Below are 26,083 nucleotides of genomic sequence, written 5' to 3'. Positions count from 1 at the left end.
GCTCTGTGGTTCTTTTGAACCATCACTCAGGGTGTGAGTGCAGTTTATATAAATGTTGTGATGAAATCTTTTCATCTCTGGTGGGTTGTGGGATGTTTGTTTACATTTAACATTGAACATTGATTTCTAGCTTCTTTGTAATATATTGATAGACTTACTCTTGCCTCTGAGTAGAAAGTGAATTCCTCATTTCCTTTGAAGTCCATTAACTGTTTTAAACAGCTAGGGAAAGGAATCCGTTTTAAAAATTGGTATAGAATACCTGTACTCCTCTTGATGTTTACTTGTTATTTTTGTTTTTGATGTCACCAGTACAGGCAGCATTTCATTGCAAACACAGATTCTCAATAATCCTAACAGACAGGAGATGAGGACTATATGAGAATTTACTTAGTGCTTGCTGCTTGAATTTTTTTTTTCCAGTATGGACACTTTAATGATCTTAATTCTTCCAATCCATGAATCCAGTATATGTTTCCCTTTATTTGTGTCTTCCTTAATTTATTTCTTCAGTGTTCTGTAGTTTTCTTTTTTTTTTTTAATTTTTGTTCAAGTACAGTCGTTTCCATTTTCATCCCCCACAGCCCCCTTGCCCCACCCATCCCTGCCTCCCATCCTCAAACCTATCCCCTTTGGCTTTATCCATGTGTCCTTTATACATGTTCCTTGGTGGACCTTTCCGTATTTTCCCCCATTATCCCCTCCCCACTGCCCTCTGGTTACTGTCAGTTTGTTCTTTATTTCAGTGTCTCTGGTCATATTTTGCTTGCTTGTTTGTTTTGTTGATTACGTTCCATTTGTAGGTAAGATCCTATGGTATTTATCTGTCTTCCACCACTTTGGCAATTTTGAGAAAGAACAAAGTAGGAGGGATAACAATACCTGATATAAAACTATATTATGAGGCCACTGTAGTCAAAACAGCCTAGTACTACCATAAGAACAGACACATAGACCAATGGAACAGAATAGAGAGCCCAGAAATAAACCCAAGTCTCTATGGTCAATTAATATTCAACAAAGAGAACTGAAACATAAAATGGAGTTAAAATAGCCTCTTCAACAAATGGTGCTGGGAGATCCGGTCAGCTACATGCAGAAAAATGAAACTCAATCACCAACTTACACCATACACAAAAATAAATTCAAAGTGGAGAAAAGACTTAAATGTAAGTCACGATACCATAAAAGTCCTAGAGGAGAACATAGGCAGGAAAATCTCAGATATTTCATGCTGCTTGAATTTTTAAGACCATATTCTTATCCCATGATTCTCCTCCTTATATATAAAGGCAAGAATTTTTATGCTCTAGAAAGACCATTAATCAAGCCTTTTATTTCTGAGGCAGAGGAGATGATGGTGACAGTATTAACAACTATGGTTTACACTTGAACAATGCTGGGGTTAACCCACAAAGTTGAAAATTCAAGGATAACTTTTGACTCCTCCAAAACTTAGCTACCTTACCCCCTGCACCCTGGGTAATTGGTTCCAAGACCCCCTGCAGATACCAAAATGTGCAGATGCTGAAGTTCCTTATATAAAATGGTGTAGAACAATGCATACACTCAGCCCTCCACATCCAACAGCTGATTCCCAACAGCAGATCAAAAATCCTGGTTTTGATCTTCACTTAGTTGAATCCACAAATGCAAACCCCAGGATATAGAGGGCTGATTATATGTTTATTGAACAAAATCAGCATGTAAGTAGACCCACACAGTTCAAACCCATGTTGCACCAAGGGTCAACTCTACTATCCTTAACATTTCTGTAGTGCTTACTGTATGTCAGGCATGGTTCTGAGAAATTTACAAATGATAACTCATTCAAGCCTCACAACAACTCAATGAGATTTTAGCAGATAAAGAAACTCAATCACAGAGAGGTTAGTGACTTTCCAAGGTCACCTGGTTAGTAAGTGATAGAGCCAAGTTACTCTGGGTCATTCTAGAGAAAGTGTTAGAATTTCTTTACTCTCACAAAGATATTTCTCTTACATTCAGTTTTTTTTCTCTAGAAACTTCTTTCCTCCAGCCTCTCTGTGGAAGCTGTTTAGAATTGAAAATAGCAGTGTTAAACAGGTATTGCTTTTCTTATTATAACATTCATGGTTTATTCCTTTGTTTTGTTTAGTATCTGCATAAGCTTTTCAAGAGAGACCACCATAAGGGGCAGTGCTACCATGAAAAACAGATCAGCCTTTACGCTGAATACGACCGACCAAACTTACTTCCATTTCTCCGAGATAGTACCCACTGCCCACTTGAAAAGGTAAGTTATAGCCTCCCCCACTCACACACTTCAGCAGGGGAAGTTGTCATCATAGGTAAGCTCTTGTTTTTTCTAGTTTCCCTGTCTCTGCTCACCTATCCCTCTTCAAGGTGAAGACTGTTGCTCTAGGTTTCATTGGGGCATTCTGATGAGAAGTGCAGGTCCTGATAGATTAGATTTGGGTTAGGAGCTCAAGTATTTCTGTGCCAGGTTTAATTGTAATGAAGGTTTATAATCTAGGGTCTAGGATTCATTCACATAGCAGAAACTGTCAGGAGTCTGAGTCACTTTACCAGGATTAGCACAGGACCTCAGAGTCAGCCTGGTGGGGAGACAAGGACTGGTAGGCCCTGGACCCTGTCTGCTTTAAATACCCACCTCATGTGTTTATGTATTTCTGTCTCATGCTGCATTTTATTTCTCTAGCATACTACACCAATCATAACTATAATAAATAAATAAATAAATATATATATATAAGTGTCTCTTTCTTACTGTCTTGTAAATTCTACAAGGACAAGGAGTTTTTCTTTCTTATTTTGGTGAACCCAGTAACCAGCACACATTAGACATTTAATGTTTGTTGCATCATGAGTGAGTACATAAATGACCAAATTAATACACACGAGGTTCTAGTTAGGGTGAATACAAACTATCAAGTTTTATATACTTGCTGTTTCAAAATAATCTGTAATACTCCCTGTGAAAGTACTAGAAACTAAGCAATCTAAGGCCGTCAGTATTGTTTCCAGTGATTTTTGATAACGTCTGGAATGCTATCTAACATCTACAAGTGTCTTACTAAATTTAGATAGCCATATAACAAATACTTTTCAACAAAACAAAAAAGCATTTGACTCATAAGAAATACGTAGTAAGAAGTTGATTGATAACATGTACCTTATGTGTACTCACTACCTAGTTGCTTCTTCAACCCATGATTATTAATTTTATTTATTTATTTAAATTTTCTTTATTTAGTTTTAGAGAGAGGGGAAGGAAGGGAGAAAGAGAGAGAAACATCAATGTGTGGTTGCCTCTTGTATTCTCCCTACTGGAGACCTGGCCTGCAACCCAGGCATGTGCCCTGACTGGGAATCAGTCCGGCGACCCTCTGGTTCACCAGCCGGCCAGCACTTATTGCACTGAGCCACACCAGGCAGGGTATCGAATAATTTTAAATATGTTGGACTTACTATGAACCAGTGTCAGCTCAGTGGATTTTCAAAATCTAGTTAATGAAAAAAATACCTTACCTGCATATTACCTTGATTTATGAAAAAACTTTAATATTTTATATTTGAGCCCTAAGACATTCTCTCAAGAATACATTTGGAAATACATCATTTTACTTTAAAAATAAAAGCAAATGTTCCCCTTTTTTTCTAACTATGGAACCTATAATCTAGAAAAGGAATGAGAATCTTACTCTTTGCACAGTGCCCTTTCATTTGTATCTCATTTTTGAGAAAACATTGTTTGTTTCCAGGAAGACATTGCTGTCTGTGGTTGAAGGACTCCTTCTTATTCACTGAACACAGGAACAGAGGTGCTACCCAAATTCCAATATGTTTGTTACTCACACACTTTCCACCCATCTGGTTTACAGTTCAACAGAAAGTGCACTGCTCCACTTGAAGGGGAGCATCAGCAAATTTGCAAACCTACAAATGGTACTTCTAACACATAGAATTCGCTTAGAGAATTGTGTAGACTTTGTAGAATTTTTCTCTCATCTACTGAGAAGAACAAATTGCATGTAAAAAAAGTTGACACAAGCATATTGAAACTAATTATGTTTTAAATAGTTTTTTTTTTTTTAGTTATCTCATGTTTTCCACTGAAAGAGAATTTTGAATAAAATGGATTAGAGATGGTAATGGTGGAAACATGGCATTGTAAAATAATCAAGTCAAAAACCCACATTTTTAGAGCTCCTTAAATGGGCTTTTATGTTACAGGTCATTTAGACTTCTTCATGAGAGATTATTTTTTCATCAGGCTCCATTGTGGGAAATTTGTATATTTGCAAAAAACATGTCACTATTTTTGCTCAGGTACCCAAAGCCATATTAAAGGAGACATTCTTGACTTTATTAACTCATGAAGGATCTCATTCCTTTTGCTCTAGAAGTAAGAACTCTGTATATATTTACTCATCTTAGAAACTAATTCCTTTTATGTTTACTTGTAACATGAAAAATCTACCAATTCATAAAAAGCAAAATAGGTTTTCCCCCAGTAAATGTCTCCCAAGCCGGCTAACAGTGAAGTGAAGGTCATGGAGTTCATGCTCACCTGTTTTGTCTAAAGACAGACTCAGAAAAGCTGGTCTTTTTTTCTGGATATAAAGTTAAGAACTTAAAATTTTTAATGCCCCTCCCACCCCAGAAGTCTGTACTTCATAATATCTTGTAGATTGTTTAGTCTCATAGATGCTTAGGTGGTATTTTGATTTTTGTTTTTATTTAAAATGAGAGGTGTTTAAGGTTTCAAGGCATTATTCAGAGCATGTTGACCTACTGTTGTTCATAATTCACTTCTGGCAGAATAGCAGCTCTGTCTTCCTCATTTCTGCTTGTTCAACTTTGCTGGGATTGGGTAATTGTTGACAGGAGAGGTAGGTTGGAATCTTCAAGAATCCAAGTCAGAGTTACTTTGAATTGATTGAAATCCCACAATCAAGGGTATTTGGCCAAAAACTTTTTAGAATCTATGACATGACATCAGAAGCCCCTTAGGATTATCAAAGACTAGAGTTCAAGATTTAAAATCACCAGAACTCTTAAATTCCAAAATTAATCATAAACATCTGTGAAATTGTTCAATATAAAGGATATACAAAGGTAGTAAGGATATAGGGGTGTTCAACCTTTTGGCGTCTCTGGGCGACACAGGAAGAAGAAGAGATGTCTTGGGCCACACATTAAATGCATTACAAGATGTAATCACAGAAAAATATCTCATGATATTTTAAATAAATTTAGTTTTGTATTGGACCTTATTCATAGCCATCCCAGGTCCCAGACTGGCTGCAGGTTGGACACCCCTGATTCTACAGCAGATTAAAAAGAATAAAATTATTTGTTTATATTGTGCTTTATAATATGTGCTGTGCTTTCATGTACCTTGTTTTTTATTTAGTGTAGGTAGGTGGTTAAAGTCATTTTGTACATGACAAACTGAGTCTTCAGGGGTTGAAAGAAACACCCCAAAGTCTAGAGCTAATAAGTTAAAGAACCAAGCCTTGGAACCTGGATGTCTTAACTTCAGGTCCCATATTCTTTACACTATGGTGAGGAAATATTTTTCTGGTTTAAAAAGCTAATTAAAATAGTAACAAAAACAATATTAAAGATATTTTCTAATATTGCAAGAATCGTGAAAGATATAATCTTTTTTTTTTTAGTGAAAGGGAAACTTTATTTTGGCCCCAGTTAGGTGGAAGTGTAGGCCAGAGGAGGTGATGGAGGGGCCTTATTTAACCTTCTTGGGGCGCAGGTTGCTGGTGTGGTCACACCTCTTGCAGCAGTTGACAGTGCAGGGGTGCAGGCAGGCATAACACTTGCAGCAGGTCATCTTATCACAGTTGCACTTCTGGGTGAGCTGGCGGAGGGAGGGCTCAATGATGCCACCATGTAGGCAAAGCACTAAGTGCAGGGTGGACCGTTTCTGAATGTTGTAGTCTGAGAGAATGTAGCCATCCTCTAGCCGTTGGCCCGCAAAAATCAGTCACAGCTGGTTAGGTGGGATGCCCTCCTTGTCTTGGATTTTAGCTTTGACATTCTCAACCTTGTCAGGGCTCAGGCTCAAGGATGATGGTCTTGCCAGTCAAGGTCTTCACAAAGATCTGCATCTCTGTGTTTGCTGGGGAGGCCGCAATCAACACACCCCGCCACCTCATTTGAAAGATACAAGTCTTTAAACTGTGAAGCTGGCCTTCTATAATTTCCAGGTTTGGAAATCAGGCATAAGTTTTTGCAAATCTGACTTGCTTATGCACAGAATAGTTAAAAGCAGAATATCTGCTTAATAGCTTTAGCAAATTTATATTTTAATGTATGATCTCTCTTATCTAGTGGTGTTAACAGGGTGGCAGTATTTATGAATTTGGAGAAATAAAGCTGGGAAACATAAAGTTAGTAGATTTTCATTAAATAAATTTAAAGACAAAATTAGATAAAAGATGACAGGCTCAAGGCAAGGTAGAAATAATTATTTAATTTATGGTTGATCAGGTTCCTGTTAGTTACCCCCAAACTTCTATGTTCCTTACCAATATACTAAATAAGAAAAAGAAAACTAAAATTATGTTTTACTCAATTTCTGTCATTATTCTTTTCACCTTTATTTTTAGTATTATTCTCTTCTTACCTGTGTGTCCTGTTAGCTTTAAAAATCTTTGTTTCCCCAACCCAGTGACTGGGTTGCCCCGCCCTGGTCAACACCTAAGCCTCCATCCCTCATATGTAACAGGCGTGACAAGACCAAAAAAAAAAAAAAAAAGGCCCAAATGGAAGAACAGATCAAAGTTCCACAGTAAATACAACTAAGTGATCAAGAGATAGCCAATCTATCAGATGCACAGTTCAAAGCACTGGTGATCAGGATGCTCACAGAATTGGTTGAATTTGGTTGCAAATTAGATGAAAAAATTAAGGCTACACTAAGTGAAATGAAGGAAAATGCACAGGGAACCAATAGTGATGGGAAGGAAACTGGGACTCAAATCAATGGAGTGGACCAGAAGGAAGAAACAACCAAACAGAAAAGAATGAAGAAACAAGAATTCAAAAAAATGAGGAGAGGCTTAGGAACATCCAGGACATCTTTAAACATTCCAACATCCAAATTATAGGTGTACCAGAAGGGGAAGAGGAAAAGCAACAAGTGGAAAACTTACTTGAACAAATAATAAAGGAAAACTTCCCCAATCTGGCAAAGGAAATAGACTTCTAGGAAGTCCAGGAAGCTCAGAGAGTCCCAAAGAAGTTGGACCCAAGGAGGAACACACCAAGGCACTTCATAATTACATTACCCAAAAGTAAAATGAAGGAGAGAATCCTAGAAGCAGTAAGAGATAAGGGGACAGTAACCTATAAAGGAGTTCCCATCAGACTGTCAGCTGATTTCTCAAAAGAGACCTTGCAGGCAAGAAGCGGCTGGAAAGAAATTCAAAGTCATGAAAGGCAAGGACCTACATCCAAGATTGCTCTATCCAGCAAAGCTTTCATTTAGAATGGAAAGACAGATAAAGTGCTTCTCAGATAAGGTCAAGTTAAAGAAGTTCATCATCACCAAGCCCTTATTTTATGAAATGTTAAAGGGACTTATCTAAGAAAAGAAGATAAAAAACATGTATAGTAAAATGACAGCAAACTCACAATTATTAACAACCACACCTAAAACAAAAACAAACTAAGCAAACAGAACAGGAACAGAACCACAGAAATGGAGATCACTTGGAAGGTTAGCGACAGGGGAGTGGGAGGAGGAGAGGAAGGGAAAAGGTAGAGAATAAGTAGCATAGATGGTAGGTAGAAAATAGACAGGGGGAAGGCAAGAATAGTATGGGAAATGTAGAAGCTAAAGAACTTATGACACATGGACATGAACTAAAGGAGGGGGATATGGGTGGGAGAGGGTGTGCAGGGTGGAGGGGAATGAAGGGGGGGAAATGGGACAACTGTAATAGCATAATCAATAAAATATATTTTTTAAAAAATCTTTGTTTCCTTACTCTTTCCTCTAGAGGGAGCACTATGGCCCAGGAACATTCAAGAATCTAAAATAAGGAAGCATGCTTTTATGCTTCACTGTGGTCAACAATAGAAAAAAACCTTCATATCAGAAATATTTTTTACACTTTACTCAGAACTGCTAGAGATTAATCTAGAAGTTCTACTTTCTCATATATGAGAAAGGATAATTTAAGATACTGTTAGGAACCAGTCGTAAAACATTTAAAAATCTGTGAAATTCAAATTTCAGAGACTCTTTGAGCTTGGTGTGACACATCTGCTTATACTCCAGACCATTCTTAACTTCTGACTTGCATTTAGATATTTTTTGTATATGAATGACCATTTTTGATAGTACCCTAAAAGAGCTTTCAGCAGCACCATCCTGTACAATGCTCTGCAACTATTTGAAATGTGGCTAGTGAGGAACTGAATTTTTAATTTAACTTAAATTTAAGTAGCCATATGTATGTAGCAAGTGGCTGCTGCCTTGGATGGCTCAGAAGAGCCCTCAGACTGCAAATTCTTTGTGATTTCAGACAAACATGTTCTGAAGAATTTACATTTGCTCAAGAAAAGGGGATGTGGTTTTGTTGGAAACTTCTGCTAGGACTTTTAAATGGCAGTAAACTTCCAAGTACATAATTGGTTTATGGATACCTCTCAGTAATAAAATACTTGAGGCAGCATATTCATCTTTAATCACACTATCTTGCTCTAAACATTGTACCTATCCAATTGTGTTACCATTATCTGTTTATCTGTGAATGACAGTCCCACTAAACCATAGACTATCCATCAGCTAGCACAAATCTAAGCACTTAGTTGGTTTCTCAATAATTTTTTGTTGAAATAGTCCCAGGTCCTCCGATTTCAGGTTTTTTGCTTTTTCCCTTACTATTTAAACTTCTCACATGTGTATCCCTGAAGCTTCTCTACTATCATACTAGAAGAGTTAAGAGTTGGTAAGGGTATGTTGGTAGAGAGAGAAGTAAACCATATTTTTAATCAAAATGAATGAGGTTTTTTCTAAGTGATAGTTAGGATTGGATTCAGCTGTAAGTGGTAAAAATCCCCAAATGATAGTGGCTTAAACAGAGTAGCAATGTTCTCTGTCACATGGATATCCTGGTGGAGTGTCCCTGCTGGTGGTAGCATGCCACCAGGCCTGAAACCCAGGCCCTTTTCTTTTGTTCCCCGACCTTGTATGACCCTGACCTCATGATATGAGACAGTAGCATCCTTGTTTCCAGGATCAGATTGGATGAAAGGACTAAAAATAAAAAAAGCAAAGGGTTCACACATGCCGCTTCATAAAGAACCTTTCCAGAAGCTTCCATATTTCTGTTTCATCTCTGGGGGCATTAATCACATAGGTTTCACCTACCATGTGGAGACTCAAAGATATTTTTATTTTTTTAATTCTGGGCAGGTTCACACACACCTGACTGATTTGTATACTTTAAAATGTCATCCAAATTTCATTGTCATGCCAAAGTAAGGTGTTATTTTTTTCCTTTTTTATGTTTTATTTGGGTTTTACCCCCTACATTGATCTCTAAGATTAGCTGTTCTTCTCCCTTTTAGTTGTTAATCCTCCAACAAAAGACATAGATTTAAATATATATTTTACACAATATTTTAAGTAAAAAATCAGAATTTCAAAACTAGCTCCTGCTTGTCATTTCCCAAGGTAGATTATTGAGCCGAAAGAGCTAATTACCCTGAACTGTTCTATCTCCTTCGTTCTTGTTTTTAAAACAAACTTGGCTGTTTTTCAATAATTATTGTAACTATGCAATCCAGTAATCTTCCTCCTGAGACCTTTTTTGCCTGCTCATTTATTGAAAAAAAATTTATTGCACACCCATAAGCCAGTCATGCAAAAAAGGACAGGGCTTGAGGTACTCATGGTCCCAGCTGACAGAAATCAGAGAAATGGGAGTTTGTGAAGATGGGTGTGGGTATAAGCAGAGTTAAGTGCCTGGGTTCTGACCTAGTGTGGGTCCAATGAGGATTTGTCTGAAGGATTTGCCAGGGGTGGAGAGTGGTGAGGGAGGGCAGCATTCCAGGTCCAGGGGTCAATAGCATAGAGATGAACAGGGTGTGAGGTGTTGCTACACAAAGTGGCAGGGCATCCGAGGGCACATTAAAGATTCTCCACTTTAAGTTGGAGCAGAATAACAGTTGGAGGGTTCCATAGTAGATGTGTGAGGGAGGTTCCTGGTGAGCTCTTAATCTTCATACTGTACCCCATTCAGATGCTGCCTCCTCTGTGAAGCTGATGTCGTATATCTGTGCACATAGCCCTCTGTTCATGTTCCCTCTGGTCATGGGATTCTATGTTGTCATATCTCTGCCACATTCTAGACTCTGTACTCCCTGGTGGACTCATGCTGCCTCCCTCTCTCCTGAGCCACCTCCATTTCCTCCTTGTTGCCCTTTGATATGTCACCAGTCAGCATTTGTGTTACTATCATCTTTGAACCTCCATCCAGCCTGACTCTCTAGTGCCCAGCAGAGTGTAAATTTGTGCCAATTCATTTACATTATTGAATTATTTATAATCACCTATTGTTTTACTCAAGGAAATGCTGTCATTTGTCTATTTCCTCATTTCTTCACTTGATCTCCTTCTTGATCCTTCCAAATTGTTAGATATGTTTTTTCTCTCTCGCTTTTGACAGATCCTTGAACAGAGTTATTTAAAACCTGTAAGCTAGCAGTGGAAATATTCCCAGTATTTATTTATGTAACAAATGCTTACTGAGCTGTGGTACACTCTCTACTGGGAACATGCTCAGTAGACCTGGACAGGTCCTTCCTGCAGCTACATCCCAGTGAAGGGAAACAGAGTATAAACCAGGGACTGTGGGTCAGTTGGGGGACAGGAAAGCTGTGAAGCAGCCTAAAGCAGCATAAAAGAGAGCAAGCTTGGTGGGAAAGGGCCTTTCAGCATGTTGCTTTCTGTCTTTACTCATGGAATGTTTGGAGCTGTATATTAGTGCTTAAATTGCATAGGAACCAGCACCTCTGTGAGAGATGAATGGGCACAGCCACCAGTAACACCTAAGGAGATCTGTGTTTTTATATGTTTGCTTCCTTTTTTTTTTTTAAGTGAGGCAGTGGAAAAAATCTTTCAAACTTGTGTGTTTTCAGTGATTCTATTAACATTTGTTCTTTCTGGTAACTCAGTAATATTTTCCCCTGCTTTATTTGAAGGCTCTTGAGATATGCCAACAGAGAAACTTTGTGGAAGAGACAGTTTATCTTCTGAGTAAGTAGTTTTCACTCATTTTGGCCCCCATAAACTAAGAAATGGGGTGACAATGTGATTTAAATTGTCTAGGAATTGACATAGGTTTTAAACCAAAGTAACTGGGAGGTTAAAACCAATTTTATATAAGAATTTAATACATGGAAAAGGAGTGAGTCTTCACAGCTCAGTAGAGAAGGAAGAGTTATTTAATAAGTGCTGATGAGGTAACTTATTAGTACTGTATAATAAACATATTGGCTTATATTACCACCGTCTTGATAGAAATTAAATAATGTTCATTTTCAAAAATCATACCCTAAATAATGGAGGGAATGTGATTGAATATCAGAATTTTCAAAAGAGAAAAAGTTTTTAATATGATATAGCTGTCAGTTGTCCCTGGTCCTGAGGTTGCTACTTCTACATGTATCATAGTCTTTGTACCATGTAAACCATGAAAAAGAACTTAGTATCTTTTAACATTCTCCCAAAATGAACCACTTGCATGAAAGCAATGTAGACTCTTAAAGATTTCCTAAGGGAGCTCTGTGCAGATATTTGTACCTAAAACAGAGTTCATATTAGGTGTTCCTCCAGCCAGTGTCACTTCTCTTCCCTACAACAGTAGGGTTTTTCCACTTCATGTCTTCCCCTCTTACAGCACTCAGCTTCATTGGCTTCTTGGGCTTCTCTAGTGAAAATAATTCAAATCTTGTGTTCTGATTAATGGGTATGCAGATTTATAGATATTTAACAGCAAACCTAAAACTGTTCATCAGTTCTAGGACCTACTATCCTTAGGAAAAGTGTTTTGGGACAGTGTTTTTATAATTTATGTTATTGCGGTTCCAATCACAATCTCAAGTAGCTCATCAGTTTACCTCTTCCAAACAGAATGGCTTCCAAGATAAATTCTAGAAAATTTTTGCCATAATGTCATATTGTCTTAGAAGCAGAAATGAACTTACAAGAAAAACATAGTATCCTTCCTAAGTTATAAAATCTTAAAAATCATACACACATTTTTTAAAAATGAGGGATTTTGTAAAGACAAATTGCGGGAATAATATAGGAAAAGCAAAATGCTATAGAAGATACAACAAATGGGATATAATTTTATGTACACGCCAGCTGTTATCATTTGATAATGGCTGCCTAGAGCGAGGAGGACTTGAGGTCATTAACAGTTCCTGCTGTGGGCCAGGGGCCAAGGCCAAGGGTGATAGCCCACAGCCAGGCAGTTGCTGTCCTTGCACTGAGTAAAGTATTCTATGTGTACTGTATTAAAAACTCATGGAAATTGTTACCAAAATCATTAAAATGCCAATAAATCAGTGAGCAGAATATATGAAGATAATTGATCAAATAGAAACATAGTAAGTTCTTTTATTTCATGAGAGTTATTGAAAGGCTTTCCCATGATCTTGAAAAAGAAGGAAGATGAGGTGGCCCTCTGATAATTGAATTTGAAGCTGGCACACACTGTATCAGAAGAGCAATATGCAAAGCTACCTAAAGAGGCAGAAGGACTCCAAGGCCTTTATTTATAATTATTTTTTAATGTATTTAATTTTAAAATTTTTAATTGTTTATTGGGGTGACATTGGTTAATAAAATTATATAGGTTTCAGGTGTACAGTTCTATAATACACCATCTATATATTGTATTGTGTGTTCACCACCCCAAGTCAGGTCTCTGTCCATCACCATTTACTCCCACTTTACCTTCTGCTTCCTCCCTTGACCCTCTTTTCCATCCCTTCACCTTTTTTTCACCCAGCCTTTTAAAAGTCTTAATTGTATCTAGGTATAAAGTCATTCAAAAGAAATACAGGCCTGTGACCAGGAAGTCAGCATCTGACATACCAAATCTGCCACTGAACAGAAAGTTACTAACATTTTTGTGTCCTCTTCTATAAAATAGCAAAATATTAGTATAACATACCTCTTAGGATTTCAGTGATGATGAAGTGATGTCATTTGTGTGAAGAACTTAAATGAGTACACAGCACATAGAACACACCCAGTAAATAGCAGACATTTATTTTACCATGTTATGTTAATGTCACATATGAAAATATACTTTTAGCTTTCAAACTGTGTAAACAAATTATGAAGTATGCTGTTTCTTTAACAATACTTTATTAAAGTGTCCTAAATGAAGTATTTCTCACATCTTTTCTAGGCCGAATGGGTAATAGCCGAAGTGCCCTGAAGATGATCATGGAGGAATTACATGATGTTGATAAAGCGATTGAATTTGCCAAGGAGCAGGACGATGGAGAGCTCTGGGAAGATCTGATTTTATACTCCATCGACAAACCACGTAAGCAGAAAAGCCATCTGCTGTCATAATTTTTTTCTCTCAGAATAGCCAGTTATGTCTACAGTAAGAATTACCTCAAGACACATTGAGTTAAAAATATGGTTAAGTATTTTTAATAAAAGCAGGCCACATTTTAACACTTTGCAATACTATTCCTGTGCAGAGAGGCCTAGAGCCCCATCACTTTGTGTTACCTGAAAGTGATAAAGAACAAGTGCTTAACTTAATGATAGTAATTGTGTCCCCATGAAGCATATTTTTACCTACTGCACCAGGAATATATTTGTTGGCCCTCTGCTTGACCATTTGCCGTGGGTCTCCCATTTTGGAAAGAAACAAAAGCGGGTTCCTAACAGTAACCCAGGTTCTCTTTTGGAGAAAAAAGAAATGATTCAGAATCTAGCAATAGTGGTTTAAATCTTCCCCCTTCTCTTTTTTATTTTTTAGTTAGAAGGCTTATCTGTTTCAAAATTTTCAGATTCTAGAAATTGCTGTTATAATTATCTTTTTAATAAAGAGGTGTAAGAGGATAATGTTAATGTGACAAGAGTAGTAGTTTAAGGATCTCAAAAGAAGCAAAGTGAGTATAATATAATACATAGTGAACTGTCTGGCCTGAGTTTGAATTTGGGCTTGTAACTTGCTAGCAGTATGGATGGATTAGTTAACCACTCCATGTCCCATTGCTGTAAAATGGAGACAAATAGCATTCCTACCTCACAGATAGCTGAATCATAGTAGTTGCACACCCTTTAACATTGCAGACAGTATTCTGAAGTAGTCATTTGTGCTTTGTTTTAAATTCTTTAAATTTAGCTTCTCCTTTGTGTCATGAGGAAAGTAAAGGAAGATTAGTTCTTGAGAGTTAGAAATTCAAACTTGTTATCCTGCTGAAAGAAAATCTTGTGTCAATCATTTTTGATTTTGCCTTCATGAGGGTAAAGTCATGATGGACGGACATGGACAATTCAAAAAAAAGAAGAAAAAATTCAAATTTGAAGGAAATAGTTTTATCTTTGAGTTACTTTTGGCTTAAAGTTGCATTATGTGTGCGGGGAGCTCAGCCCACAGAGCCTCCCCAACCCCCATCCACCACAGATGAGAATAAGTGTACAAAGACATGATCTGCTTGGAGAGGAAAGGTAGACGATCTCTCAAAGGAGAAGAGCTAGGAGCCTGTTCCTCAATGGGCTTTTATTGGGTTTAATTTGCATAGGAATACAGGGTGTATACATAAAGCTCAATCATTGTCAGGCAGTAAGGATAAAACAATAGATAACATTCAGAGAACTCTGAGGGCTTATTTTGAGTCAGGGTCAGATAGCTAAAGGGCCATAAAACTTTGGGGAACAAACTCATTTCATGCTTGGACCCTTATCATTTAAATTGAGGGTATTAGCAAAGCAGGTTTCAAAGGATTTTATGCATTCTTTCTTAGGCCCAATCACCCAAGGGAACCTACCATTTCCAGCACAGGGCCACACCCACCTTGGGCATTGTTTCAGGCTTAAAGCATAGTTTCAGGCCTAAATCAGGCAGGGGAAGTAAGGCAGCCAAGAGATTAGGAGACTTCTTGCAGACAGAATGAGGAATCAGGCTATGTCAAAGCCAAGGGGCTAGGGTCCATCACCCCCTTTTTCTATAGGCCCCCAAGCCCTTCCCTGAGGGCCCCGTTGCGACCATGCCTGTTTTAGGTCATCCCTCCCTTGAGAAATCTTACCCATCATTGGCTAACAGTCATCCATCTGGGGCAAGCAGGGTGAAGTGAAAAGGGGAAGAGGCAGTGCCTGCAAGGAAGATAAGATTTGTCTCCTAAGTGGCTTGCGGTCCCAAGGTCTTTTTACTCAGCTTTAGCCATGGGAGGTTACAACTTCTGAAACCAATTGGACAGTTCCCAATAATTATGTACATTGCCTGTCTGTTGTTTTTTTGTGGTATTTTGTAGCATTCATTACTGGCTTGTTAAACAACATTGGCACACATGTTGACCCAATTCTGCTGATTCACCGTATCAAGGAAGGAATGGAGATTCCCAATTTGAGAGATTCCTTGGTTAAGATTCTGCAAGATTACAATTTACAAGTAAGTATCCTTTCTTGGAGAAATAAACATGCTGAGTGAGTTGATAACTATGGATAAACTTTTCTAGGTTTATTTTAGGTATCAGTAGAATCATTCAATTTGATACTTATATTTTATATAGATCCAGATATTTGGAAAACTGTTCAAATAAAGAAACTAAGAAATATCACCCTTTAAGGAAGCCATCTGATTTTGAACTATCCCCAAATTTTCTCTTATTGATGAGTAGGCATCCTTACATTTATGTGGTAGATACAGCATGGCACTGGGGAAGGGGTAGTTACCATGGCCATTAGATCAAACCACCCAAACCATTTTGAGTAAAATGGGTATTATGTCCATTTGAGAGAATAAAAAAAATATTTTTCAAATAGTTTAATAATTCCCTTGAAGCTGCTCAGTAACCTATTGCCCAAAATATGTTAAAATTCTATCTTTTATTTAACCATTTGTCTGTTTCCTAGATGAGTACCATTTTTTTATCTGTAATAATTTAGAATGTGTGATAAGAGCATTGAAACACTATTTTCATATAAATTAATATGCTAATTACATAGTATCCCAATCTTTTCTTTAAAAGGACTGTTAACAATTATTATTTTTTAGGATGCCGGTTGCTGCCACAGAACTATTTCAAACATATTTCTTTAATAGATCAGACTATTCTTTGTCTAATTTATTTGAAAATGAGTTTTTGCTATAATGTGGATGAAATTGCTTTCCTGGAAACAAGATTTTTTCAGACAGAGCTGAAAGATAGGGTGTGGGGAAGAGAAGTGGTAATTGGGCTAAGTAAGGAGAGAGGGGGTCATGATTAGAATTTGTGGGGCCCGCAGTCACTATAAAGGGTGCAAGTGCAGCTGCCTGTTGGACTTGGGCGGTGGCCTCAGTTAAGAGGCAGGGCGAGAAGCAGGAGAAATTAAGGAAGATTGTTGGCACAAGAGGAGATGTAGGAGATACAAAGGAGTGACAGAGCTGGAGGGACAAGAGCTGTGGCCAGAGAGTGGGATATTGTCACATTAAAATTTCTGGAGTCACTTCAAACATGTTCAAAGAGTGGGATGAAGGTAAAGATCATTGGAGGAATTGTGGAGAAGCTGTGAGGGCACAGTGAGTCATCCAAATGGGCACAGAGGAGGGAGGAGTGGGGACTGTAAGCCAGGCTCCAGCATTCTCAGTGAGCTGGGAGCTTAGATGCACAGCCCACAGGTGACTGTGGTATTAGTGGGTAACAAAACTTTAAAGGAGAAGAGGTTTCCTGGAGGTGGGATGTGAGAGAACAAGAAGCCTTCACTCAGGAGGGCTTATGGGAATTCAGGGTCCTGGGAGAGAAACAGGTTAAGGTAAAGAGGAAGAGAGGCCAATTCTGCAAAATACTCCAAAATATACAGCTATTTATTTACAGTGGAATTTGGAGGTTCGCAGATGACCCAAGGAATGGAGATCAGAAGGGGAATGAGAAAATTAAGGAAGGAAAGAGTAACATGGGAGTGGATCAGTAGTTGAGTAGAGGTGGTGACAAGAGGAGCTTGCGTTGTGTAGTAGTACCCAAGGGATGCAGAAGAGCAATCCAGGCAGGGAATAAGTTACTAATTCTGAGGCTTAGCATGGGACTTTGGGTGAAGTGGTTTCACAGTCTGACCTTTTAAAGCTCAGGGTATGAGTGAGCTTGATAATGGTCTATATTTCACCGGCTCTTAACTACCCCTGAGTGTGCTGGGATATGCTCAGTTTCTAATCCAAATTTGTGAAGAAGCCATTTAGGTGTCTTTGAACAGTTCTACCCTGAGGAAGGTGATGAAATAATTACCCCTTCTATCCTCCAGCTATAGTGCATGAAGCCTAGCCTGTGGGTTGAAAAATGTGCCACTTTTTTCCCAGCTTCTACAATGCCTATAGAAATGCCTAGTAAATCCCTGTTACTAGGCTCTCAACCTAGAGAGCCAAGGTCATGGACACTACTGGGTATCACTGCTCATTCATTTTTTCATGAATAAGTTTGCATAGTTCTGAGTCAACTGGAGTAAAAATAAAATTATTAATGTAGAATGAATTCCATATAAAAGATTATCCACTAAAACAGCTGTTAACCCAACATTTTATCCTCTTAATTATATTTTTTAATGGTCTGAGAGATTTTTCTTAAGATTCTGTGGAACAAAGGGGAAGGGACCCTCAGGGAAGGCATCAGAGCCTGTGGGAATCCACTGGAGCTCTGATGTCTTACTGGAAGATGCCCAGAGAGAATGCTCTATTCAGGCAGATTCAAAGAATTCTAGAGGATACTTCCTACTTAATAGATATAAAGAAAGTGTTTAGATGATTTTCCTATGGAAAAGCCTATTGTTTTTATATTGACAACTGTTTCTTTCTCTGGGCAACCTAGTTAGGGATCACCATAAAAATAACAAATCTATTTATAGAACATTTTGAAGTTTCCATAAAAATTTCACATACATGTTTTAATTTCATTCTATCTAGTCCTTTGTTCCATAAAACTGTAGTTGATTTTCACATGTTTTAACAGGATAGAAAGTTGCCAACCCTGTTAATTTCCCGAAAATTGGGGGGAAATTTTGTAGCTCCTAGATTTTGCAAGAATCTGGAACATACTTCATATGAGAAAGGGCAGCAAGGCCAGAAGGGGTAACAACTCTAGGGGATATTAAGACCCAGTCAGTAAACATAATGACCCGTGGTCAAATGTGAAAGAAAGTCTTTCACGAGGCTTCTCAGATTCTTTTTATATAATATGCCTGGAAATCTCAAAGGGGTGGATTTACAATAGAATATGCAGCATTTTAAACTTATTTGGCCCCTGAAAATGTTTTGAGAGATCATTAATTAGCAAATTGCTAATTACATAAAGAGGGAAGGTAGAGAAAGTTCTGGGAAAATTTTTTAAATAAATGTCTCTCGTTTTAAACTCTTACATTTTCTAAAATTAAACAACTTCAACTGAAGTTTAGTATAAGGCATGTTAGATGTTGATGACATCCTTAAAGTTAAGAAAATAATATAATCAACCACATTATTAATGTTTAAGTTTTTAAAAATGTATTTAACTTATTATGGTTTTATACATTCTTACACTGTTAGTATAATTATTCAACAAATTTTAAAAGCTTCATGAAGCCAGTATGATAAAAGTTACCCCTGTCATACTTCATAAACTTAAAACGAATCTAGGCCTGATTTCAAGGACAAATAGCATTTATTTTGATAGAAATTATTTATAAAACAATATGGTATAAATGATACTTCCAATGTATGGCCACAATTTCCAAATTATTTTTATGGAATAAATTTTTATATTTTAAAAACATTTTTATTTTATTTATTTAGCATTTATATCCATTTCTATTTTTTCCCCCTTAAGCATCTTTGTTCTGAAATATTTCTCTTTTGATAGACTTACTAGCCAGTCATTTCATCCTCACAGTGGTCCTTAAGGACCTGTCACCTCTATTTTACAGACGAGAAGAATGAGTTTACAAAGGTTAAATGCCTCGCTGATCTGGGAAACTGATGAACTAGGTTTGAAGCAAGATTTTCTAATTAAATCTTGTGTATTTCTCACTAATTGTTGCATTGGTCTCTGGAAAGGCACTTATGTCCTGGCCAGTTACAACAGAGGAATATCTAGAACTGGCCTAGAAAATGAACAGGCAGGCTGTTATCTTTAAAAAGCAGTGGACAGGATGTTTGCAGACCTGAGCTCTAGTCCTGGTTTTGCCACTAACAAGCCTGTTGACCTCAGGGAGGGTGCATAAACTTTCTGGGTTTCAGCTTCCTATTAAATTAAATCATTGTTTGTCAAGCCTGGCCACACACCAGAATTACCTGAATTCTTCTTTAAATTACCTAGATTCAAGTACCACCTCAGATCTGCTGGGTTAGAATTTCTTGGGGACAGATAGGGAGTATGTCCTTAAAGTACCTTGGTGAAGTACACCCGACCTGTCCCCGAAATACTGTGCATTGGCATTTAGGGACCTCAGAACTAGATGATCTAATTAATACCTTCTATCTCTCAAGTTCTTAACAAAGTATTTTCAGAAACCCACCTTTATAGAGTGAATGTTAACTTAATATCTCAGTGTAAATCATGCATAGTACCTTTCTTTAAATCTGTAACAAAGTAGCTTAGATTTTTAGTTGTAATTTTGTTTATCTCATTAAAATCCAGGCCCTTAGGCTTTATCTTTCATGTACAAATCTGTGTATAAGTTATATATAAATGTATGCATAGCTGTGTTTCTGTAGTTGGTTCCCTTCAAGCATTGACTGTACACAGTGATGATGAAAAGTGAACACCCAGTGGTGCAGCCTGTCAGAAGCAAGGCTGGGTCTCCACCACTGCTGATGCTGGGTAAGTGTGCACAGTAAACTGCTGTGTCTCACTATCACTGTGAGTCATGTGTTCTGGAGACAGAAGACAGGTGTCTCAGGAACACTCAGTAATCTGGACACAGTGAAGGTGTAATTTTTTTAAATGGCATACACTTGTTTATAAATACTTTTATTTAAATATTTGAGTGCCTGCTGTGTTAGATATGGTGCTGAGTGCTAACAGGACTTCCATGTAATGTCTCATGGACCTGGAAATGAGTAGGATGCAGCCCTTGCTCAAGTGATTTGAATTACTATTTCTGTGTGAAGTACAAAGGTTTAACACTTGCATTTTATTAAACTTCACACACACAAAGAGAGGTAAACTGACTCCAGATGTCTCCATGACTATCAAAGTTATTTTCACTTATTTACATTTGCTATGACTCCCATATTTCTTTATAATTTCTCAAATTCTCTACTTTGAAAACAGAGACGAATTAAGAGGAAATAATGACTTCTTTCTTACTTGTACTTTTGGGGGGACACATTGGTTTCTTTTGGCTCATAGTTTTTAAATTTATAACCCTGAAATAAACATGGATTTTTAAAATAACATGGATTTTTTTCCCTTTCACATTATTTCAGGTTGGCCTCATCACAGCTTTTATGTGACATAAGTGACCTGTGACAACCAACTATAATAGTGTTCTTTATCTCTAACATGAGGCCTTAGAGTCTTTCTAGCTTTTTCTTCTTGTTTTGCTCCACTTCCTCATCTTTGATAATAATCCCAACAAAAAGCAAAGCTTTTTCAAGTAGAATTTGAATCCCATAGTACTGTGGCATAAATAATGAATTAGAAATTAAGTAAAATGATTTCTCAGTATAGCTCTGATATAATATTGGATGCTTGTAAAAACCAGGTAACTATCTGACATTTGCAGTTCAAATGATAAGCACTGTAGTATGAATAAGCACCAATGTCAGCAAAAAGATCAACATTCAAAGAATCTTTTAAAATAAAAATTTCAGGAACTTAGCAATTTTCATGGCATTTTCCCTGGCAGTTATTTCTAATGAACCATAATAACTTCACTGATGTTCAGTTCTTTTATTGCTTTAGTAAATATCCATGAGTTTGCTACTTTGCTTTTGGTTAGAATTATTATCAATGATGAACTACAGAGAAGGAAAGTAGAGAGAATCTAGAGTCTCATGTTCATTTTCAGTAGCTATCTTATAAATACACTGTTATTTAAATTTACAATAGAAAAAAGTATGCTTGTAACTTTGTAGAAGCTACAACTGGTTGTCTTGAGAATGTTGAGGACAAAGGATAAAGGTAATGTTAATAAAATATAGAATTCAGAAAAACTTGGAATTATAGAGAGGAACATTATTAGGAAAACAGAAGTGGTAGAGAAGGAGGTAGGAAGAAGTTGGCCCATCAAATTGAATAACCTTGAAAAAACAAAGGAAAGTCCCATAAGGAAAATATATGTAGGTAAAATAATATTGTACATGGTAAGAAATGCCTACCCATTTGTTTTGAGATGGAAGCTAATGCCATTATGAAGTTAAGGAAGGAAAAGATCAGACAGTGGCTTACTTACCTTGGTAAACTTTAGAGTTACAGTTATCAGATATAGATTACAAACCAAAGTTTAGTAACAGTGTTGTCTCATTTATCAGGTGGAGACATTGTATAGATGACACAATAAAGGATATTCAAACTGATTTTAATTTCTGAAAGCAATATCAGAGGCCATCCTACACAGAATAAAATAGGAAACAGAAATATTTTGCTGAGCCAAAAATGACTTGATCTTTGAGAGGCAAAAGGCATCCTTTGGAGACAGAGAGTATATTTATGGGAGACAGGCCATATATCCTTAAAACTTCTTCTGAGCTTAACTTTTGTAGCCTAAAATTTTCTGAAAACATCACAAAATGTATGTATTTGTAAATTCCATAAAGACTGAGAAAAAAATATGGGGAAACCACCAGCATAACAATAAGTAAGTAACTAAGTAAGTAAATAAATAAATATATAAGGAATAACCCCTGAAGATTAGTTTGGCTGTGCCTTATAACCAAGGACAGACGGAATAAATCACTTCACCACAACAAGACTGGTAGGGTACGTGGAAGAGATACAAGAGGACTGGCTGTGCTCCCAAGGGAGGCAGCTGAAATTCCAGAAGGACATTTCAGCGGCCAGAGGGGTACCCTCTGAGAAGTATGGGGTCTAAACCCCAAACTGGGCTCCCCAGCCTAGAGCACCAGAGAGAGAAAGGAACCCAGATAACATCCAGCCGTGAAAAGCAGCAGAGTTTCTGTCTGCCAGGGAGAGACAATTAGAGACAAAGGACCAATGCTCAAGATTTCATTTGCAGCCACTTTCCCTGGGCTCCAGCAAAGGGAAGGCAGTATACTATAGACACTTGAGGAAAGTCTAGGGTTGGTGTCTCTGAGGAGACAACGGAAGGAACAGCCTCCAGGATCCCTGTGCTGAGTCATCCCCCATACTGTAGTAGCCATCTTTCTCAGGCAGAGCACTCCTCTCCAAGTGGTGTCAGCCTGAGGGGAAGGAATAGCCTGTCCACAGGAATTACTCTGCCCACCCTTGGTGCTTAAGCCTGGCTGCTGATTACAGCTGGAGACTATATCCTTATTAGTTTAACAACTAAAGCACACCTCTGAGATTTCAGTTGACCCTTCCCAGGGCCCAGTGCTGGCAAAAGCCAGCATTAGTGTGCAGCCTGGTTCTTTCAGCACACAAACAGGCCCAGCAGAGAGAGCAACATGCTGTGAATCACTGATAGCTCCAAACAGGTTGAGCACATCTAGTCACAGCAGTATCTGACAAAGGCCTACACCAGAGTCTTTGCAGATCTACCTAATACATACAAATACAAATAAGCAGCCAAAATGAGAAGACAAAGAAACAGACTCCAAATGAAAGAACAAGAGAATTCTCCAGAAGAAGAATTGGATGAAATGGAGGCAAACAATTTAGCAGAGAATTTAGAGTAATAATAAAAAGGATATTCAACAATGTAAAAAACAACAACATAGAAACCATTTAAAAGGACCAGTCAGAAATAAAGAATGTAATATCTGAAATAAATAATACACTGGAAACAGTAAACAGTAAGTTAGATGCAGCAGAGGATTGAATTAGTGATTTGGAAAACAAGGTAGGAAAAAAACACCCAGGCAGAGCACCAGAAAGAAAAATAAATTTTAAAAAATGAGAGCTTAAGAAACATTTTGGACAACATGAAGCATCATGGGAATACCAGAAGAAGAGAGTGAGCAATGGATCAAGAACTTATTTCAAGAAACAATGACTGAAAACTTCCCTAATCTGGTGAAGGAAAAGGACACATAAGTCCAGGAAACTCAGAGTACCCAACAAGTTGGACTCAAAGAGGCCTAAACCGAGACACATCATAATGAAAGTGACAAGGCTTGAAAACAAGGAGTAATCCTAAAAGCCACAAGAGAAAAGCTGTTAGTTATATACAAGGGAGCACCAATTAGACTGTCATCTGATTTCTCAACAGGAACATTTGAGGCCAGAAGGGAGTGGTGTGAAATATTCAAGGTGATGAAAAACAAGGACCTACCACCACAGCTACTTTGCCCAGAAAGTCTATGATTTAAAATCAAAGGAGAAATAAAGTGCTTCCCTGACAAGAAAAAAAAAGCTAAAGGAGTTTATAAACGCTAATCCACTACTGCAACAAATGCTAAAGGGCTTGCTTTTTAAGAAGAAGAAAAAAAGAGAAAACTAAAACAGAAGAAAATAGTCTAACAATACAGTGGCACTAAATATGTATCTATCAACAATCGCCTTAAATGTAAATGGCTTAAATGCTCCAACCAAAGACATTGGGTAGCTGAATGAATAAGCGAACAAGATCCAATATATATGCTGCCTCCAAGAGACCCATCTCAATTCAAAAGATACACATTGACTAAAATTAAAGAGATAGGAAAAGATATTTCATGCAAATGGAATTGGAAAAAAAGCTGGGAAAGCAGTAATCATATCCAACAAAATAGACTAAAATCAAGGCTATAGGAAGAAACAAAGGATGACCGTACATAATGGTAAAGGGAACAATCCAAAAACAGGATATAACCCTAGTAAACATTTATGCACATAAAATAAGGGCACCTAAATATGTGAAGCAAATCTTGAGGGAAATAATGACAGAAATACAGCCATAGTCAGGCATTTTAACACCCCATTGACTTCAATGGATAGATCTTCCAGCCAGAAAATCAACAAGGAGACAGCAGCTTTAAACAACACATTAGGACCAGGGGTGTCCAATCTGCAGTCTCAGGCTGCATGCAGCCCAGGATGGCTGTGAATGTGGCCCAAAACAAAATCATAAATTTACTTTAAACACTATGAGATTTTCTGTGTGATTACATATTACAATACATTTAATGTGTATAACGTGTGGCCCAAGACAACTCTTGTTCCAGTATGGCACACAGATGCTGAAAGGTTGGACACCCTGCTGAGATCAAATGGATTGAACTGATATCTTCAGAGCGTTTCACTCCAAAGCAGCAGAATATACATACTTTTCAAGTACATGTGGAATGTATTCTAGGATAGACCACATATTAGGATACAAAGCAAGTCTCAATAAATTTAAGAGTGAAATCACATCAAGCATCTTCTCTGACCACAATGCTATAAATCTATAAATCAATCACAAGAACACTGATTATCATACAAAGACATGGAAGCTAAATAACATATTCCTAAACAGTGAATGGGTTAACAATGAAATCAAGGAAGCAATTAAAAGATGCCTTGAAACAAATGAAAATGAGGACACAACAATCCAAAATCTATGGGACACTGGAAAAGCAATTCTAAGGGACAAATTCATAGCATTATAAACCTATCTCAGAAAAAAAAAGAAAAGAAAAGAAAGAAAGAAAACAAAAAAGCTCAAATAAACAATCCAGCTTCACACTTCAGGGAACTGGATAAAGAACGACAAAGTCCAAAGTGCGTAAGAAAGAAGGAAATAATAAAGATCAGAGCAGAAATAAATGAAATAGTCTCTAAAAAAAGATACAAAAGATCAATGACTCCAAGAGCAGATTCTTTGAAAAGATAAACAAGCTTGGCAGACCTTTAAGCAGACTCATCAAAAAGAAATAAAGAAAGGACTCAAATAAATAAAGTTAGAAATAAAAGAGGAGAAATAACTGACACTAGAGACATACAAAGGATTGTAAGAAAATATTTTGAGCAACTGTATGCCAATAAACTGGATAACCTGGACAAAACAGATAAATTCCTAGAAACATACAGTCTTCCAAAACTAAATTAGGAAGAATCAGAGAATCTGAATAGACAGATTATACCTATTGAAATTAAAGCAATAATCTATAAACTCCTAACAAACAAAAGCCCTAGACCAGATGGCTTCACAGGTAAATTTTATCAAACATTCTGAGAAGAAGTAACACCTCTACTTCTCAACTATTTTATAAAATTCAAGGGGAGGGAAGTCTTCCAAACTCATTTTACAAAGCCAGCATTATCCTAATTCCAAAACCAGATAAAGACACTACAAAGAAAGAAAAGCATAGGCCAATATCTCTGATGAACATAGAAGGTAAAATCCTCAACAAAATATTAGCAAATCTACCATATTTTTTGGACTATAAGACATACTTTCCCCCCCAAATTTGGGAGGAAATGGGGGTTCATCTTATGGTCTGAATTTAGCTTACCTATGTGGGGGGCAGTGGAGCAGGGTCACAGGTTATTAAACATTTTACCACAATTTTTGCTTCGCAATTTTTTTCCTATTTTCCTCCTCTAAAACCTAGATGTGTCTTATAGTCCTAAAAATACAGTAATACAGCAAAGCATCAAAAGATCATACTCCATGATCAAGTGGGATTTATTCTGGAAATGCAAGGTTTAAACAACATTCACAAATCAATAAATGTGATTCACCACATAAACAAAATGAAGGATAAAAATCACATGACCATATCAATAGATGCAGAAAAAAGCA

General features: G+C 37.3%; 1 protein-coding gene, 1 non-coding gene and 1 pseudogene across 4 annotated transcripts in view; 2 read left to right on the top strand and 1 right to left on the bottom strand.

Annotated features, from left to right (window-relative positions):
* Positions 1-26,083, top strand: part of VPS41 (VPS41 subunit of HOPS complex) — a 225,814-nt gene that overhangs the window by 182,847 nt on the left and 16,884 nt on the right. For all 3 annotated transcript variants that reach the window (XM_045827611.1, XM_045827610.1, XM_045827609.1), the window contains 4 exons: positions 2,138-2,275; positions 11,239-11,293; positions 13,461-13,601; positions 15,547-15,683. In XM_045827611.1, coding sequence (XP_045683567.1) covers positions 2,138-2,275; positions 11,239-11,293; positions 13,461-13,601; positions 15,547-15,683 — 471 coding nt within the window. The remainder of the gene's footprint in view (positions 1-2,137; positions 2,276-11,238; positions 11,294-13,460; positions 13,602-15,546; positions 15,684-26,083) is intronic.
* LOC123811470 lies at positions 5,753-6,131 on the bottom strand (annotated as a pseudogene).
* Positions 14,439-14,570, top strand: LOC123812262. Its single transcript, XR_006784542.1, has one exon. It is a non-coding gene; the product is annotated as a small nucleolar RNA SNORA69 (small nucleolar RNA).

The sequence above is a fragment of the Phyllostomus hastatus genome, unplaced genomic scaffold, assembly GCF_019186645.2.
Source record: "Phyllostomus hastatus isolate PE091 unplaced genomic scaffold, TTU_PhHast_1.1 phas_scaffold_78, whole genome shotgun sequence".
In the NCBI taxonomy this organism is placed as follows: domain Eukaryota; kingdom Metazoa; phylum Chordata; class Mammalia; order Chiroptera; family Phyllostomidae; genus Phyllostomus; species Phyllostomus hastatus.
Note: the sequence above shows the minus strand (reverse complement) of the source record. Positions and strands in the feature narration are given on the sequence as shown.